Source organism: Bubalus bubalis, chromosome 10 (assembly GCF_019923935.1).
Source record: "Bubalus bubalis isolate 160015118507 breed Murrah chromosome 10, NDDB_SH_1, whole genome shotgun sequence".
NCBI lineage: Eukaryota > Metazoa > Chordata > Mammalia > Artiodactyla > Bovidae > Bubalus > Bubalus bubalis.
This window is the reverse complement of record NC_059166.1, coordinates 95,382,758-95,403,147: the sequence shown is the minus strand read 5'-3', so window position 1 is coordinate 95,403,147 and position 20,390 is coordinate 95,382,758. Positions and strand designations below refer to the sequence as shown.

Here is a 20,390-nt window from a genome sequence, read left to right as displayed (position 1 = left end):
AGATGATTCAGAGGATTCTTGGGCATTATAGGCTATTGCCTCCTTTAGATTCTGGGTTATGGGGAACTTGCCCAGCCTTTATATACACTTATAACTGAGACTCAGCAGGCCCAAACCGACAAGCTGGTTTGGTCCCCAGAGACTTAAAGGGCTTTTAAGGCTCTTCAAACTACTCTCTCGCAGGCTCCCGCTTTGAGTTTGCCCACAGAATCCGAGTTCAGTTTGTTTGTTACTGAAAAAAGGTGGCCACATTGCTTAAGGGTAATTGCTACTACTGTTTTGCTAATGCCTAAAGCTCCTAAGTTTACTAATGGGTGAAATCTTAATGTACTGACTTCTCATGATGTAAGTGGGATCTTAGACTCCAAAGTTCAGAGCAACAATGGCTCCATCTTTAAAGCTGCTGTGACTCAAGGAGTGTCGAAAGCTCTAGGAATAGAGCATCACTTACACTGTTCCTAGAGACCCCAATCTTTAGGAAAGGTTGAAAAGACTAATAAGAGGCATCCTGGTAAGCTAACTCAGGAAACACAAGATAGTTGGTTTAGTTTTACCCATACCTTTAATAATAAGGGTATGGACTGCCCCCACAAAATGGGATTACCTCAATGACAGACTGGTTTTGCACAGAGATACTGTCACAGATCCTAAAGCCTTAGAACTAACTATGTGACTCAGCTTTCAGCCTTTTCAACAGACATTATTGGGAGGTTAACTCCTGACCCAGCCTTTAAGTCAAACAAGCTGGTGTTTGAGCCAGGAACGGACATGGGTCTGAGAATCTATGTGGGCTTACTCCTGCTGACTCCAAAAGTCCTGAGTCTGCAATCTGACCCTCAAGACAACGCCTTCCTGTCCTGGGCTTGTTCCTACACTGCATTCCATAATACTGGAATCATAATTGCTGGGTCTGTGGAGCGCTCCCCCTTCTCATCAATTAAAGACTTCCCAGGGTGGGTTTCTCCACTTCAAGGAAAAGACTTTCTTCAACTCTGTGATGACATCCAGCAATCCTAAGATGGACTGGTACAACGTATTGTACCTTAACTATGGCCATAATGTAACTTTTAATTTTGATTAGGTTTTAACTTGGGTTAATGACTATTTTGCCTTACATCTGTAACTGTAAAATGTGGTTTGTTTCTAACCGTCTTAAAGCTTTTAAGTTACAAATGGCTGTCCAGGCTCCTATGAGTGCCATAGCCTCCTCCAACTATTACTTGAGGCCCCCAGATCAGAGACCCTCCATATGAGGGTTTAGCAGAATATGTTGCTTCAACAATTTAGGGACTATGCCCCTCAACAGCAGGAAGTAGTTATGCAATGAAAACAACGCCGCTTTCCCTTGGCAACATAATTCTCCTAAAAGAAAAGGAGGGAATGAAAGGAGGGAATTCCTAGGCAGGCTGATAAGAAGTCTGGGGTCCCCGAGGAGGAGAAAGGAGTCTAGGGATCTCAAACTGGAAATAGGGGTCTGGAATTCTCAAGGAAGAGAAAAGGACAAACATCTTTTGTCTACATTCCTCAGTCACATAAAACATTTTTTTCTTTAAGCCCAGAACTGATGATTACATAACAAACAACTCACTTTAAACTCTGTACCAAGGATTATAAAACAACAATGTATCCTGCTTGAGGACAGTTTCTCTTCCTGAAAACCTGGCTAATCCTGTTATCTTAAAATGTAAGTTATAGGAGTGGGTCTAGTAAGATCTTTACCACCTTGAAACATTCTTTTTATTGTAATAACCAATTTAAAAAGTATATAACTTCCTTGCTAACACTAGCGGGGCGGGGGCACTCTCATCCCCCTTCTGAGGTCTGTGTCAGAAGTTTTCTCTGTCCCTTTTCACACTTTAATAAAACTCTGCTACACAAAAGCTCTTGAGTGATCAAGCCTGGTTCCTGGTCCAGAAGCTAAATCTTCTTTGGAGATCACGAATCCAACACCATTCACCGTAAGCTATCACAAAGGCCATACAATTGCTGAATGAATCCCTCGATAAAGAAAAAGTTTTTAAAGAAGAGAGGAAAAACCTTAACACAGAATTTTTCCCTTCTAATTACTGATGCCACATTTAGATTTTTGTTGTCGTTTGGTCACTAAGTCATGTCTGACTCTGCGACTCCGTGAACTGCAGCACTGGCTTCCCTGTCCCTCACTCTCTCCCAGAGTTTGCTCAAACTCATGCCCATTGAGGTCAGTGATGCTAACCATCTCATCCTCTGTCACCCGCTTCTTTTGCCTTCAATCTTCTCCAGTATCAGGGTTTTTTCCAATGAGTTGACTCTTCACATCAAGTGGCCAAAGTACTGGAGCTTCAGTATCAGCATCATCAGTCCTTCTGAATGAATATTCAGGGTTGATTTTCTTTAGGATTGACTAGTTTGATCTCCTTGCTGTCCAAAGGACTCTCAAGAGTCTTCTCCAGCACCATAATTTGAAACTATCACTTATTTAGTGCTCAGATTACCTCATGGTCCAACTCTCACATCTGTACATAACTACTGGAAAAACCATAGCTTTGACTATAGACCTTTGTCAACAGTGATATCTCTGCTTTTTAATATGCTGTTTAGCTTTGTCCTTCCAAGGAGCAAGTGTCTTTTAATTTTATGGCTGCATTCACCATCCAAATTGATTTTGGAGCCCAAGAAAATAAAATCTGTCACTATGTTCACTTTTTCCCCATCTATTTGCCAAGAAGTGATGGGACTGGATGCCATGATCTTAGTTTTTTGAATGTTGAGTTTTAAGCCATTTTGTTCACTTTCTTCTTTCACCCTCATAAGAGGCTCTTTAGCTCCTCTTCACTTTCTGCCATTAGAGTAGTATCATCTGTATTATCTGAGGTTGTTGATATTTCTCCTGGTAATCTTTATTCCACCTTGTGGTTCATCCAGCCCAGCATTTCACATAATGTATTCTGCAGAGACGTTAAATAAGCAGGGTGACAATATACATACGGCCTTGTCATACTCCTTTCGCAATTCTGAACCAGTCCATTGTTTCATGTCTGTTCTTAACTGTTGTTTCTTGCCCTGCATGCAGGTTTCTCAGGAGACAAGTCGATTTAACAAACATAAAATAAGCACACTAACTACAGCTATACATTTTCTTCTCTAATGAAGCATTTAATAGAATAAATGTCATAAGTCTTAATGGGAAATACTTTTGTTTCTTTAGGCAGGTGAAAAGTCTTAAACAAGTATAATGTAATCTCACAAATTAAAAATAAATAAAACAGAAAACTAGTATCCAAAAAGTGATTACTAAACTAAGTATGGTCCCAGAACAACTACATGATCTAAGGGGAAGCTCATAATTTCATTAAAATACTTTAGAAATTTCCAGATGAAAATGTAATTCCACAAAATCTAAACAAACCAAATATTCTAAATTTAAAAATTAAGAAAACTCTCCTGCTCAAACAATAATTATACACTGCAATAGGAAATCCCAGTAACAGCATATTCAAACCCCAGACCTGAGATGGGTTATGTCACCTCTCTGAACCTTGGCTTCCTGCCCATCTCTATGAAAACAGAGATAACACTATCTACCTCATTGGGTTGTTGGGACATTAAGATATGTAAACCGTTTAGGAGAGGGTCTGACGCACACTAAGTACTCTATGGACACTAGTTACTATCTCTCTACAGCATTCAGCACATACTAAGAGCTCAATTAATACTTGCTAAATGAATGACTAACCTATAGAAAAGAAATGCAGTTTTCACAGCAATTAGAATCTAGCCAAACCTAATTCAAAAAAATTACAAAATTATTTAAGTCCAGTTGGCCCAATTCAGGAAGTTATTTTGGAATCATGCATTACTGAGATAATTAAAATAACATTTCATTCAAATATTTAAGTACCTACTATGTGTCAGACACTGGGCACCTAGAAACAAACAAGATACAGTTTCTATCTCAGAGTTTACACTAAATAAGAAATGTACAAGTAATCTGACTAATTGAAAAGGAACTCATAAGCCTTCCAGTCTAACACCATGCATTTTAAATATAAGGACCATGAAGTCCAAAAAGTTCAGTTTGGCCAAAGACACAAACTAGGTAGTGAGGAGCCAAGACTAGAACTCGGGTCTGATCGTCTGTAGCCTGCATCGCAGTGACTCAGAGTCTTCAACATGACATAGAGATGAAGACCATAATCTGCCACTAACAAAGGTCGTTCTAAATTATCTTAATTAGATAATGGAAATCCAGTCAGACTTCAAGGGAGCTACTACAGGCACAAAAATAAAACCTTTTGTGATCAATTGGCAAATTTTTTGATTAACAAAAGGACTTCTTAGATGGTTGTAAATCAGTGAAAAGTCTCTTCCACATTAGTTGTCACATCTTCAGCCTCTGTGTGCATTTCCATTCTCACTTACTCCCAGAGACAACAATAAAACACAGCACACACTGCACTGCTACACATTCAATTAAATACTTAATTGCCAAGAATATGAAAGGACAAAATAATTACCTTAAATGTACCATTTTGATTTTTCATGTAAGAAACCAAAAATATATCCACTGGAAGAAGTGCTGATGTGATCAGTGCAATGGCCAGAGAAAAAATGGCAGTTATGGTGGAGACAACTTCACTTTCCCGCTGACTCTGATATTTGCGAACATATATCCAGCAGAACGCCAAAATAGCCTGAAACAGACAGAAAGAAAGGTTTTGTTACTGCCCTATCTATGCTCTAATACTGATTTTAGAATGTGTTTTAAAGTTCCCAGTGGGAAACTTTATGTCAAGTAAAGATGCTTTCAGGTGTGCATGGAGAAGTCCCCTACCCCTTATAAACTTAGTCAGGATTTATCATTTTCAAAGCCAAGTTCATTAAAGCAGTACATCATCACTGGGGTGCCAAGACACCAAAAAAACAAGCAAAGGTTGTTGATAACAGTGCTCAGTTACATACTTCCTCGCAAACACAGTATGACCATTAATGGTTGACACATTACAGTTATAACCAGCTCTGAATACTTTTCCCTATACATTTTCCCAAGCTAAAGGAGATGTAACTGAAAGTTGTTTCCCATTGTTCATTGCAGCACTATTTACAATAGCCGGAACATGGAAGCAACCTAGATGTCCATCAACTGATGAATGGATAAAGAAGTTGTTGTCCATATATACAATGGAATATTACTCAGCCATAAAAAGGAATGCCTTTTGAGTCAGTTCTAATGAAGTGAATGAACTTAGAACCTATTATACAGAGTGAAGTAAATCAGAAAGAGAAAGATAAATATCATATTCTAACACATATACATGGAATCTAGAAAAATGGTACTGAAGAATTTACTTACAGGGCCGTAATGGAGAAACAGACATAGAGAATAGATTTGTGGACATAAGGAGAGGGGAGGAGAGGGTGAGATGTATGGAAAGAGTAACATGGAAACTTATATTATGATATAGATTGCCAATGGGAATTTGCTATATGGCTAAGAAACTCAAACAGGGGTTCTGTATCAACCTAGCAGGGTGGGATGGGGAGGGAGATAGGAGGGAGGTTCAAAAGGGAGGGGATACATGTATATCTATGGCTGATTCATGTTGAGGTTTGACAGAAAACAACAAAATCTGTAAAGCAAGTATCCTTCAATTAAAAAAAAAATTAATTAAAAAAAAAGTTGTTCTATCCTGTTCTTACTACATAAGCATCACAAAACACCACCCAAACTGAAATTAACTTCTGTCCCTTTGTGACAGTTCAAGAGTATCATTCAGCTAAAGGTTAACTGTCAACAATCACCATGCAATCAACGTATTATACTGTAATTCACATTTTAAAGGGTATTAAACAAAGAAGTTGGAGAAGGCAATGGCACCTCACTCCAGTACTCTTGCCTGGAAAATCCCATGGACGGAGGAGCCTGGTGGGCTGCAGTCCATGGGGTTGCAAAGAGTTGGACACAACTGAGCGACTTCACTTTCTTTCTATAGTTCCTGCTGGAGAAGGAAATGGCAAGCCACTCCAGTGTTCTTGCCTGGAGAATCCCATGGATGGAGGGGCCTGGTGGGCTGCAGTCTATCGGGTTGCAAACAGTGAGACACAACTAAGCAACTAACACACACAAAGAAGAATGAACACTGAAAATGGATGCATGTGCATTACAAGGAAATTTCCAGGGGAAAAAGTACACTCAGAGGTACTGAGGTTGACATCTGTAATCCATCAGGTCTTCTTAATAGTCACCAACATTGTTCTAGAAATTAACACAGAGTAAAGGACTTTACTCTAGCATCAGAATTCTCTGGAGGGCCACTATAGCAGTTTCAAATTCAATAGGTCTGGAGAGGGTCCAGAAAACCTGTATTTGTAACAAGTTCCCAGAAAGGCTGATGCTGGTCCAGAGACTACACTTCGAAAATCTCTGCTTTACTCAATCATAGGGGATGGCAGCCAGATCCTAAATGGGTGATTCTCAACCTTGGCTGTGTCAGAATCCCCTTGGTAAAAACTTAAAATGTCTTTACGCCCCACCCCCACCCCCCACCTCCAAATCACTTTCATCAGAGACTGAGGCTTCTCCAGGCATCGGCACTGAGGATCCCAATCTGAGGCAAACTTGAGAACCAAGGTTTTAAGTAAGCTCTATAAAAGCTCTGGGACACAAGCTTTGTTCTGTCCTTTCATGCTTTTCAACAGATTTAACTTTTGGTGCAGACAAGGTACGGGTTCCCTAGAGAAAGAGATCCAGGCATGGCTTTCTTGACATATGAGAAGCCATTTTTGGCATAAGCTACTTTGTGATCTAAGCCTGGCCACAATGCTTGACCTTGGACAGATCTCAATAATTAAAAATCTAGAGGGAACAAAATGATGCAGAAACAAACAACTCTATCAAGCAAGAGAAGTAACTACAGCAAAGATAGTACATCAGTTGTAAACACTTCCAGGTCTGTTTTAAAGATTGTGCTGAAGTGTTCAACTACAAGATCAACTGGAACCTAAGGAATGACGCTGATCTTTTCTGACCCTCCTTGGATTCTGTCTACCACCCAAGCCCCTTCATGAATATGTATGACCCTTAGCTTTAAACTTCCCCAATCTTGCTGATGAGGACTGGCTTAGCAAAGACCCCCAGTGTTCTCCCTTCTCCTGATCTTTGGTTTGGTTGTGTCTGCTGGCTCAACACTCATCAATAGGCAAACAAACCTAGTTTTTCATGTAACATTATTTCCCTTTTGGGTATCATACTTCAGGAGCCAGAAATGAACTAAGAACACCACCTAACTAGTTATAGTTCCTAAATTCTCCTGACACAATCAACAGAAAAGAACAGTTCCATCACTGCAGAAAAACCTCCTTTGCCCCTCCATAATTAACCCCTCTCTCCACTTCCCTGGTGGCTCAGTTGGTAAAGAATCTGACTGCAATACAGAAGATCTGGGTTCGATCCCTGGGTTGGGAAGATCCCCTGAAGGAGGTCATGGCAACCCATTCCAGTATTCTTGCTTGGAGAACCCCCTTGGACAGAGGAGCCTGGTGGGCTATAGTCCATGGGGTCACAAAGAGTCAGACACGATGGAGTGACTAAGCGCACCACTCCTTAGCCCTTGAGAACCACTATCTATCATCTATGCCCACAGATTCTGCTTCTACTAGAATGTCAGTGTACTTACATAGTATGTCTTTTGAGTCTGGCTTCTTTTACTTAACTTAATGAATTTGAAATCCATCCAAATTGTTGCATGTAATTTCTTTACATTACTAACGTTTCAGCTGGTGTCAGAATAGCAGGAAAAAATAAAGTGAAAAGAAAAATGTGCATTCAGAACATGGATGTTGCAGAGAAAGAAATAGAAGGAAATGTAGGGAGGGAAGGAGGAAAAAAGGTTGGAAAAAGACCTTTATTCAAATTCTTAACAATTTACTAATTTCATTTTGTTTTAGAAAATATTCTTTTATAAAATGTTACTTATATTAATATTTCATGGGTTTGTTTCTAAATTGACAAATATAGCTTTCCCCAAATTATTCTGGAAGTCACTGGAAGATGAGCCTTTCTATCCTTAGCAGCAGCTAAAACAAAAAACAGAATAAACTTTTTGCTGGACTTGAAGAAGATCTGCACTTATACAAAGTTTGAAGCAGCAGGTATTACTGCAGAGGAAGGAGCTTGCCAATAACAGGCAGTCGAGCAGGAAAAGGGAAACCTGGGCAAACAGTTCAGCCCGAGGATCCCAAACTTTTAGGGGTTTGGGGAAACTTTATTAAAACAGACCCCAAAGAGCTTTTTGTTTTCAGGTTAAATCTATCAATAGTTACTACATTATAAAATAAACCAACTATCCTCATCTGTAACATAAGAATATTTCTTTCATAGCAGGTTATAGGAACTGAATGTAAAGAGTTTAGCACAGTGCCTGGGCTAGTAATTGCTCAACAAAGAGCAGCAATTATTATTAAATGTCATATGAAATAACATTTTAGAGAATTTCATGAAAGAAACTAATATATAATTCTGCTAACAGTCATAAGGAAAGATTTAGAGCAGTCCCCAACCGCTCCCAAGTGATTCTGACTTAACTGGTTTGGGCATTTGGGCTTTTAATACTCCCCAGGTGTCTGTAATGAGCAGTCAAGGTGGAGAAGTACCTGGGCACAGGCAGGAGTGAGAATCAAGGAACACATGCCGCTTGAGATCTTGTCAAACTGCAGATTCTGATTCTGCAGGGCCGGGGCCCCATATTTGTATTTCTAACAAGTTCCCAGACGATCCCCTCACTGGGAGTAACAAAAGTAAACTTGCTTTACAGAAACGGAGACTCAACCTTATACAGTAATGGGAAATGCAATTTGAAAGATGGTGTAAGCCAAATTATTGACAATCCTGTGGGGGTGGGGACTAGGGTAAAGGGCTCAGATTTGATATAGTAAATGTGCACAGTTAAATTATAGGCTTGGAGCAGCCAAGTCCAACCTTTCCTTATGTGACAGAAGAAAATGAAGCCCATCCTGTTTGCCCAAGATTACAAAAGCTGTCGATTTCAGTGTTTTGAATCTTTAACAGGTGATTAGCAGCAGTTCTCAAAATGTTAAGTCCCCAGACCCCCGGCAGTCCCACAACTCTTTCTGGGGATCTGCAAATTGAAAACTGTTCTCACAATACTACTACATTGATATTTGCACTCGTGGTGCATAAGTTACGGTGGGAAAAGTCGCTCCGTCCTGTCAGACTCTTTGCCACCCCATGGACTATATATAGTCCATGGAATTCTCCAGGCCAGAATACTGGACTGGGCAGCCTTTCCCTTCTTCAGGGGATCTTCCCAACAGGGATGGAACCCAGGTCTCCCACATTGCAGGTGGATTCTTTACCAGCTGAGCCACCAGGGAAACCCAACTGCTGGCCAATTAAGCACAAATCAAAACAATGGAACCAAACAGGCCAGGAGTGACTATTTTTTTAACTACCACACACTCACAGAAGGAAAAAAAGACTATTTAACTTAAAACTACAATCGACAAAGCAGTAAATGTCAACTTCATTAAACTTTAACCCGTGACTTTTTTAATAATCCATGGAAGAAAATGTGAATGTGCTCAAGTAGAGATGGCTGTCTCCAGGAAAAGTATCCTATGTTAAGAGCTGAAAGCCAAAGGAGGCACAATTTCCAAGAAACAACATTTTCACTTGAAAGCGCAAATGACTATGTATCCAAGACCGTGAGCTTGGCAATTTCTCAATACTTATTTCTGAGACATTTCTTCTGACAAGATCAGTGGTGATATTGACGGATGTGATATTTGATTTATGTAATGAAATATATCCGTATTTTGAAGATCTGCTTAGCTCGGTGAACCAGTTATTTTCTAAATGACCAAATGCATCATGTTATAAAACCACCTATAGGGGAAAGAACAGAAGTTCATTGATAGGGTTTCAAATCCCATATTTCATCCTAAGAAGCTTCTACTTACTGAGTTTTGATGTAATATTATAAAGAACAATGTCACTATGACCTAAAAGATACTCTGCTTCCAACTACATATCACTAAAATCTCATGGTAACCTCTCTAAAGGTTGGATGCAGAAGCAGACATGAGAATCCAGTTCTCATCTAATAATCCACAAATTACAGAGATTTGCAGAAAATTAAACAATGGCCCTCATTACTAATTTAGTCCTATTCTAACATCTAATTTCAAACCATTAATTCTATTTTCATTTTATTTTGTTCCTGCTGTAATATCACCAACTTAAATGCTTTCCCTTCCTTTTCTATCCAAAGTTTGCCTCTATTCCACTTTCTCCCAAAATTGTTCTTTATTGTCTCAAGTCCTATTTAATTTATAAAATCATACTTTGGTTTTCAGTACTTAATAGACCTGTTTCAAGAATTCTTATTTTCCCACCTATCTTCAGGCCCTCTTAAAGGTCACATTTTGTCTTATTTGCATCCTCCTACAATTTATAGCATAACTGTTGTATCTGAAATGTTTATTTGTTGATAATTGCCAAGTTATTATCCCTGAACTTTGATACAGGTTATGTGCTCCTTTGTTTTCCTCTAAACTATCAGGAAGAAAGAAATTTACTTTTCCTTCTTCTTTTGCCTGGTCTAACAATTAAATTGACATGAGCTAAATCAACAGGAGAAGATCAAATATTTAATAACATGTATCCTGTACTCCAGTACTCTTGCCTGGAAAATCCCATGGACGGAGGGGCCTGGTAGGCTGCAGTCCATGGGGTCGCTAGGAGTCGGACACGACTGAGGGACTTCACTTTCACTTTTCACTTTCATGCAATGGAGAAGGAAATGCCAACCCACTCCAGTGTTCTTGCCTGGAGAATCCCAGGGACAGGGGACCTGGTGGGCTGCTGTCTATGGGGCTGCACAAAGTCGGACACGACTGAAGCGACTTAGCACCAGCAGCAGCATACTGTACAGGCCAGGCTTCAGCAATACGTGAACCGTGAACTTCCAGATGTTCAAGCTGGTTTTAGGAAAGGCAGAGGAACCAGAGATCAAATTGCCAATATCCGCTGGATCATCGAAAAAGCAAGAGAGTTCCAGAAAAACACTGACTTCTGCTTTATTAACTATGCCAAAGCCTTTGACTGTGTGGATCATAATAAACTGGAAATTCTTCAAGAGATGGAATTCCAGACCACCTGACCTGCCTCTTGAGAAACCTGTATGCGGGTCAGGAAGCAACAATTAGAACTGGACATGGAACAACAGACTGGTTCCAAGTAAGAAAAGGAGTACGTCAAGGCTGTATATTGTCACCCTGTTTATTTAACTTATATGCAGAGTACATTATGAGAAACTCTGGGCTGGAAGAAGCACAAGCTGGAATCAAGATTACCAGGAGAAATATCAATAACCGCAGATATGCAGATGACACCACCCTTATGGCAGAAAGTGAAGAGGAACTAAAAAGCCTCTTGATGAAAGTGGAAGAGGAGAGTGAAAAAGTTGGCTTAAAGCTAAACATTCTTAAAACTAAGATCATGGCATCTGGTCCCATCACTTCATGGGCAATAGATGGGGAAACAGTGGAAACAGTGGCTGACTATTTTTGGGGGCTCGAAAATCACTACAGATAATGACTGCAGCCATGAAATTAAAAGACGCTTACTCCTGGGAAGGAAAGTTATGACCAACCTAGATAGCATATTCAAAAGCAGAGACATTACTTTGCCAACAAAGGTCCATCTAGTCAAGGCTATAGTTTTTCCAGTGGTCATATATGGATGTGAGAGTTGGACTGTGAAGAAAGCTGAGTGCCGAAGAATTGATGCTTTTGAAGTGTGGTATTGGACAAGACTCTTGAGAGTCCCTTGGACTGCAAGGAGATCCAACCAGTCCATCCTAAAGGAAACCAGTCCTGGGTGTTCATTGGAAGGACTGATTCTGAGGCTGAAACTCCAATACTTTGGCCACCTCATGCGAAGAGTTGACTCACTGGAAAAGACTCTGATGCTAGGAGGGATTGGGGGCAGGAGGAGAAGGAGACAACAGAGTTTGAGATGGCTGGATGGCATCACCGACTCAATGCACATGAATTTGGTTGAACTCCGGCAGTTGGTGATGGACAGGGAGGCCTGGCGTGCTGCGATGCATGGGGTCGCAAAGAGTCGGACACAACTGAGCGACTGAACTGAACTGATAACTGTAAAGGGGAGATACCCAAGAAAACTTAACAAAATGGCCAAAGCCCTCACTTTAAATACCACCTTCAGCTATAGACAGAGGATGCTGCAAGTGATGGCTTGGGACCTGAACTGGAAGGACAGCACTTCACATGCAAGTAGAAAGCTAAAGTTTAGTAAAACAAACTTTTTACTTTTGCTGGGCCAGGCAGGGACAAAGGACACAGAGGGACTCTCGGCGCTCTAGGCCCACCAAACCCAGCCCACATTCTTTACAGGTATCTCTGGTGATAAATCTTATATTGGAGACAGGGCCCTGATCCAGATTCTTCCAGCGGCTAAGGCAGATTTTTCTAAAAAGAAGTATTTCCTGAGTCTTCCATTTCTTACAAATAACCAGTCTAAACTAATCCCCATGCCAGCGAGACATTTTGGGGTGCCAAATTTTGTTCCCCTACAAAGTCAAGTGAATACAATAGTCCGGAAAAGCCCAAGTACAGGCTTTGGAAACCAAAGCCAACTTTCAGGTCTTTCCCTTTCTCCAAGCAGAAAAAAGCATGTTCCAAGGTGAAGGCATTATTACTTTCTGGGCAGGTGATAAAGGCTACAAAAGAAGCCTTTTCAAGTTTTCACACACTGCAGGAAGGAGGTAGTTTCTGTTGCAACATCTACAAGAAAAAACATACTATACAGATTGCAGACACGGTAACAGAACCTAGAAAGTAAAATGAGGCAAATTCTGATTTCAACAAGTAAACTGGATTTTTCTCTTTTCTTTTTGGTTTGATTTTGTTGTTTTCCTACTGCCAAGTGGCATTAATACTTCGGGACACTGAAGAAACAACAGGTTGGGCTGAAGACTACCAGAGTGAGTGAGACCGGGGAGGGGAACGAAGAGAAATAAACTGAACTCCCAATTAAAAGAGTTTTAACATGGGTCACGGAAATAAAAGCTAGGCCACCTGGCCCACGTTTGGCTGCCTGGATAAGCAGGAGTCAGGCGGCTGCGATGGAGGCACCCTGAGGTCAGACAGGTGGGCACACAGACCCTGACCCTGGAAGTAAACAGGGCCCCAACTCAGCGGCACAGGTGTCTCAGCCATCAAAGACCAGGAAGGAAGGCAAAAGCCGGCGTCAGAACGCACGTCACCAAGGCAGTATCGTACAATGGGGGAGAGAAGGCTGCGGACCCCACGGCCCTAAAGGCAGGGACACGGTGGAGCCGCTCCGAGCGCAGAGCCGGCTCGCGGGCCGACGACGCGGCGCCCGCGGGACGCGCGCAGACGGGAGCTGCCTGCCTCCGGGGCCTGTCCTCTCGGCGCCCCGCTCCCCCGTGCGCAGGGGCCTCTGTTCGGGCCCAGGTCTGGGGCACTGGCTGCGCCACGGGGACCACCCCGCGCCCGCAGTCGGCGGCCGGCGCGCCCCTCCCGCGGCCCGCCCCCACCCGGCGCCTCCGCGGCGGCCGCCGGAGCTGGAGGGGCGGGACGAGGAAGTCGGGGCCCCGGCGGCCAGCGGCGGGGCCGCCCCCGTCCCCCGGCCAGACCCGGCCAGACCCCGGGTCATGCCAAGCGCCTCCCCTACCAGGAGGAGGAGGCCGAAGATGCACCAGCCGATCACCAGCTCGGCAGACGCCGCGCCCGCCGCCACCGCCATCTTCGCTTCCGGCCGGGACAGCCCCGGTGAACGGGGGACAAGAGAGGGGAGGGAGGGAGGAACCGGCGCAGTACGCGGCGCGCGCGCACCCTAAAGGTTAAAGGGGCGGAGGGGCGGAGCGCTGGTTGCCTAGGAGACCCGCTGGGAGCGGCCCCTGGCGACAGCGGCCGGGGGCGGGGCGCGTCCGGGCGCCGTGACGTCACGCAAGGCCGGCAGCGGGGCGGTGCTGGGTTCTGAAGAGCGCAGTCTCCCGGCGACGTCACGTAACTGGCTGCTGACCGGAAATGCCCAGGCACCCATGGGCTAAGCAGCAGGTGTGTCAACAGAGGCAAGTCGCCTCAGGGGCTTGCGCTGCCATCGTAAGGGAAGAAGCTCCCTAGTCTCCTTTGAGCCACCAGGGAAGTCCCTTCCTTGGCCAAAGAGCCGCTCAATTAGCAGAAGGCCTCCCCAGGTTGTAGGAATGGCAGACTTTCCCAGCTGCCCAAATGACTTTCTGATTTGCTGGCACCTGGGCCCAGCCTGAGTAGCTGCTGAGGTGGACGCTGCCTTATGATGGGATGTTATGGTCTTTGTATGGTGGCTTAGACGGTAAAGAATCGGTCTGCAATTTGGGAGACCTGGGTTCCATCCCTGGGTTGGGAAGATCCCCTGGAGGAGGGCATAGCAACGCGCTCCAGTGTTCTTACCTGGAGAGTCCAATTCACAGAGAAACCTGGCAGGCTATACAGTCCGTGGGGTCGCAAAGAGTCGGATGACTGAGTGACTAAGCACACTTAAATCTCTACATGCCTGTGAATTTCCGTGATAACTTCATACCCTAATGGCACTTGACTTTCTGAACATATTATATGAAATCACAGCTTCTAGTGATGCTTGTCGGAGAAAGCAATGGCACCCCACTCCAGTACTTTTGCCTGGAAAATCCCATGGACGGAGGAGCCTGGTAGGCTGCAGTCCATGGGGTCTTTAAGAGTCCGACACGACTGAGCGACTTCACTTTCACTCTTCACTTTCATACATTGGAGAAGGAAATAGCAACCCACTCCAGTGTTCTTGCTTTGAGAATCCCAGGGACGGGGGAGCCTGGTGGGCTGCCATCTATGGGGTCGGACAGAGTCGGACACGACTCAAGCGACTTAGCAGCAGTGATGCTTGTAAGTGAATGAGATAATCCACACAGACCCAAAGTGAAGCACAGGGAATGGTCCTGAGATGGCCTGCCTGGGTCCACTGGAGTGTAGGTACATTGTTAACCAGTGAAATGAGCAAAACATACTTGTAATTTAACCACAACTCTATGTATGAATCTCACATCTCTTTACAATGTATTATGTGGTGATGTTATCCCCTACCCAAGATCTGTTTTGGGCTGCAATCCTGCTGAATGGAAGGAGTGCAGTGTCTCCCCTCCTGGATGATATGAGGGAAGAAGAAAACAGAGAAGATAGTTTTACTGCAACACGTAACATCAAAGGTGGCTTCCTGCTCTCTGAACTTGCCCATGTTTGAATGTGACTCTCCTGCGGGCCATTCACTTTTCCAGAGACCGCCCTCGTGGTTTCCTAAAAGTGAATTGTAGAGACATCTCTACTCTAGGAGGCCACTTGGAAATCCCTGCACCAGCTGCAGGAAACACTATGGTCACTTAAAATCTGCTTCTCCCTGCTAAGCTCGCCTATTACTCTACTGAAGGCCCACTAGCTTGGAGGAGAGACTTAAGACAATGCCAGGCCAGATCTCGTCAAGAAATTAGAGATACCAAGGGAATATTTCATGCAAAGATGGGCACAATAAAGGACAGAAATAGTATGGACCTAACAGAAGCAGGAGCCTGGTAGGCTGCAGTGCATGGGGTCGCTAAGAGTCAGACATGACTGAGCGACTTCACTTTCACTTTTCACTTTCATGTATTGGAGAAGGAAATGGCAACCCACTCCAGTGTTCTTGCCTGGAGAATCCCAGGGACAGGGGAGCCTGGTGGGCTGCCGTCTATGGGGTCGCACAGAGTTGGACATGACTGAAGTGACTTAGCAGCAGCAGCAATGAAGCAGAAGATATTAAGAAGAGGTGGCAAAAATACACAGAAGAACTATACAAAAAAAGGTCTTGATGACCCAAATAACCACGATGGTGTGATCACTCACCTAGAACCAGACATCCTGGAATGTGAAGTCAAGTGAACCTTACGAAATATCATTACAAACAAAGCTACTGGAAGTGATGGAATTCCAGTTGAGCTCTTTCAAATCATAAAAGATGATGCTATAAAGTGCTGCATTCAATATGCTAGCAAATATGGAAAACTTAGCAGTGGCCACAGAACTGAAAAAGGTCAGTTTTCATTCCAATCCCAAAGAAAGACCAAAGAATGTTCAAACTACCACATAATTGCACTCATTTCACACACTAGTAAAATAATGCTCAAAATTTTCCAAGCCAGATATCAACAGTATGTGAACTGTGAACTTCCAGATGTTCAAGCTGGATTTAGAAAAGGCAGAGATTTCAGAGATCAAATTGCCAACATCCGTTGCATCATCAAAAAAGAAGAGTGTTTCAGAAAAACATCTACTTCTGCTTTATTGACTATGCCAAAGCCTTTGTTTGGCTGTGTGGATCATAATAAACTGTGGAAAATTCTTCAAGAGGTGAGAATACCAGACCACCTTACCTGCCTCCTGAGAAATCTGTATGCCAGTCAAGAAGCTATGGTTAGAACTGGACATGGAACAACAGACTGGTTCCAAATTGGGAAAGGAGTACATCAAGGCTATATATTGTCACCCTGCTATTTAACTTATATGTGGAGTACATCATGAGAAATGCATTTAAAAATGAGTTTTTTATGGAAGTTCCATACTGTTCTCCACAGTGGCTGTGCAATTTACGTTCCCACCAACAGTCTAGGAAGGTTCCCTTCTCTCCACACCCTCTCCAACATTTAAAGTTTGTGAATTTTTTGATGATAGCTATTCTGACTGGTGTGAAGTGATAGCTCATTGTAGTTTTGATTTGCTACAATTATTTTTCTAATAATTAGTGATGTTGATCATCTTTTCATGTGTTCATTTCAGCATTATTTAAAATAGCCAAGGCATACCTAAATGTCCATTGACAGAGAAATGGATAAAGAAGATGTAGTACATATATACAATGGAATACTACTCAGCCATTAAAAACAATGAAACAATGCCAGTTGCAGCAACATGGATGGACCTTGTCATACTGAATGAAGTAAGGCAGAGAAAGAAAAATATCATTCTGGTATCGCTTACATGTGGAATCTTACATGTGACAAATTGAGAGAGTATCATTGACATATATACACTGTGTGTTCAGTCGTGTCCAACTCTTTTACCATGTATAAAATAGACAGCTGGTGGGAAGCTGCTGTGTAGCACAGGGAGTTCAGCTCAATGATCTATGATGACCTAGAGAGCTGGAATGGAAGGATGGGACATGGGATGGAGTTTCAAGAGGGAGATGTATGATATGTATAGCTGATTCCTAGGCGGTGCTAGTGGTAAAGAACCTGCCTTGCCAATGCAGGAAGCATAAGAGATGAGAGTTCTGTCACTGGGTCAGGAAGATCCCCTGGAGGAGGGCATGGCAACCCACTCCAGTTTTCTTGCCTGGAGAATCCCATGGACAGAGGAGCCTGGTGGACTCTAGTCCATGGGGTCACAAAGAGTTGGACACGACTGAAGCATCTGAGCTCTGAACACTTTAAGTTAATGGATGCTCAAGAAAGTAGGTTTGCTTAGCAACAAAATCATGCAACAAAAACCTGAGATAAGCCCCAAAACAAACAAACAAAAAAATCAGTGGTAACATGAAACCTATATCTTGCTCAGTGAGTTAATGATCAGTAACTTAATGATCCTTAGGATATGTTGTCTGCACACATTAAAAAAATGTAGTTTGTGGACCTACCTTGACCATGTAGGGGCAAGAAAATTCCCCTGCCCAACTTGGAGGAGGAGCTGATGATGGAAGCATGACATCTACTGAAGAGAGACCAAAATATTCTTCTCCCCTCCCTACTTTTCCTTTGGTTGTAACACTGTAGGCCAGTAAGTTTTGGGGGCATGGCATTTCTCACCCATCTGTGTGTAAGCCTCACAAGCATCCTGTTGAATCATTCTTATCTATCAGTTTGCCTCTTACCGAATTCTTTTCTGCACTGAGACATAAAGCATTGTGGTACCAGAGCTCTTTTGGAGCCCTTGAAACTACACCAAATGGTTTCACCACAGAGCCCACATCCCCTCTACACATGACTTGCACCAATAGCCTTTGAGAACTCAAGCCATTCCCAGTGTAGCTGCATTGTCCTAGTTCTACTACTAAAACAATCAGCCCTTCCTGGATATCCTGGAGGGAGTCAGCATACACTTGAGAGTCCACTGACGTTTCCCCGTGCCTGAGTTGGGTACCAGTTCGCTTTTAGATGGAAGGACCATACTTCAGATTTTCCAAGTAGGTTCGCTGAGGCCTCTCCTACAAGGCTAGGGACTAGATGGCAACATCTCACTCTTAACATTTCATGCACACACACACACCATTTCTTGGTGTTAGAGGTGGGAACTCATAGCACCAATTCTCACAGAAGAATTCTCTTCAATTTCTCTTCTCCTACTCCAGTCTATTTGTCAATATTTTATTTGGCTGAAAGGCCCAAGAATTTAGAATAAATTCTTCTTACATCCCTTTTTAATTCTACATGTAAAGGAGAATTTATGGTTGGGAGGGAATCAAAGAATTGAAGATCATAATCTCCCCAACACTTTATGTGATATTGTTGATTTTTTTCAATTCTAGAATGAATCTTTTTTAATAGCTGATGTACCTTAAGATTGAATGAAGCTCATTTAATGAACTGGGTTCACTCTTTTGCTGACTCTGAATGTCTAGGTATTGGAGTTGTATTGGGAAGTTGTTTGATTTTCAAATTAGAAAAGCCTTATGGACTTGTGATGCTGATGAGAGAGTGATTCGGTACAAGGATAGTAGTGGTTTGAATCAGGAAGATTGGGAGAGAGGAAAAAGAGAAGGTGACACACGAGCAGGTAGAAATATGCACATCAACCCATCTCTACATTCATCCACCTGGTGGGGATGTACTATTAATTCATACGACTAGACCATTAAGGACTGAAAACAGTCTCCTGAATGATGTTCTTAAATCTAGGAAGCCTTTCATTACAAACCAGAGTTCTTTAAAAATAATTATCATCTTTATTGATTACTGAAAATTACAGAAGGAATAGGGCTTCCCAGGTAGCACTAGTGATAAAGAACCCGCCTGCAGATGTAGGAGATGTAAGAGACCTAGGTTGGATCCCTGGGTCGGGAAGACCCTCTGGAAAAGGGCACAACAACCCACTCCAGTATTCTTGCCTGGAGAATCCCTTGGACAGAGGAGCCTGGCAGGCTACAGTCCACAGGGTCGCAAAGAGCTGGACACGACTGAAGCGACTTAGCATGCAGGCACATAGAAGGAGTACATGCTCATTAATAAATTTCTACACATGAATAACTTAGAAACTGAAAAATCTCCTCATAAATGAATGCAATCTTCACCACCCCAAGATTCTTGTCTTTAAGAGTTTAAAGGCTTTTTGTGTGCTCATTCTAATATATTCCATGAGGATGTAAAAACCCAATAGACAGTCCTTTACTGAGGCTATAGAATGAATATTTGATGTGTGTTCCCCATTCCATATATTAAATTCTAAAGCCCAAGGTGATGGCATTTGGAAGTAGGGCTTGTGAGAGGTGCTCCGGTGATAAGGGCTGAGACCTCAAGATGGTTAATGCCTGATGCCAGAGAGCTCTTAATCCCTGTCTGCTGCATGCAGTTCAATGAGAACATATTCATGAGTGTCTACTCAGACATTGGGTCTGTCAGCTCTTTGATCTTGGACTTTCCAGCCTCTGGTACTGTGAGAAAAAAATTCTGCTGTCTCTAAACCACCTGTTGTATGGTATTTTTGTTAAAGCAGGCCAAACAGACTAAGACACCTGGGGTTACCATAGAAGCCCTTGACTTACCTGCAAGTCATGAGAAGGAACCAGGATTTCAGTGGACTCTGTTCCATTTTGAGGTCAACAAAATGGCCATGTACAGACCACACCCAGGGGGTCTAATAAGAGGAGTTGTTGCAGAAAGCTGTAGGCCTATCCAAACCTGGATCTTCTTGACTAAATGAAGAGAGGCAGAGGCCTTTGGAGGAAAGCAGTTTGTGTAAGGGAGCAACTCTCTTCCCTTCATTCCTCTGTCTCTCAGCTTTTGAGTAGTCTTACCCTAAAGCCAATGGGAAGAGGTTACACAAGAGAGTCACCCATCAGGTTGGAGGGTGTGACCTAAACTTGGGGAAAGGCCCAGCACGGCTGCAGGTGTGGGGGTGGCTGATTCACAGAGTGCCTGGTGCTGAGCTGGCATAAAGGCTCGCTAAGGACTATCTCAGTGCAGAAAGGGCATGGTTTAGCACCTCCCCACTGCCCACCACCCCACACTAGTTCATTAAACTCACCCTGCAGGTTTTATTGGATGCCCTTGAGATCTACCCTTTCCATGTGCTTATTCCTGTGAAAG

At 43.0% G+C, this 20,390-nt stretch overlaps 1 protein-coding gene across 2 annotated transcripts in view; it reads right to left on the bottom strand.

Annotated features, from left to right (window-relative positions):
- Positions 1 to 13,944, bottom strand: part of LMBRD1 (LMBR1 domain containing 1) — a 136,798-nt gene extending 122,854 nt beyond the window's left edge. Inside the window, exons 1-2 of one of the 2 annotated variants that reach the window (XM_044924545.1) lie at positions 13,721 to 13,944; positions 4,497 to 4,673 (exon numbers count right to left, since the gene is read on the bottom strand). In XM_044924545.1, coding sequence (XP_044780480.1) covers positions 4,497 to 4,673; positions 13,721 to 13,792 — 249 coding nt within the window. In that variant the 5' untranslated portion in view covers positions 13,793 to 13,944. The remainder of the gene's footprint in view (positions 1 to 4,496; positions 4,674 to 13,720) is intronic. The other variant, XM_006074255.3, reaches the window with a different exon arrangement.
- Between the last annotated feature and the right edge of the window lie 6,446 nt (positions 13,945 to 20,390).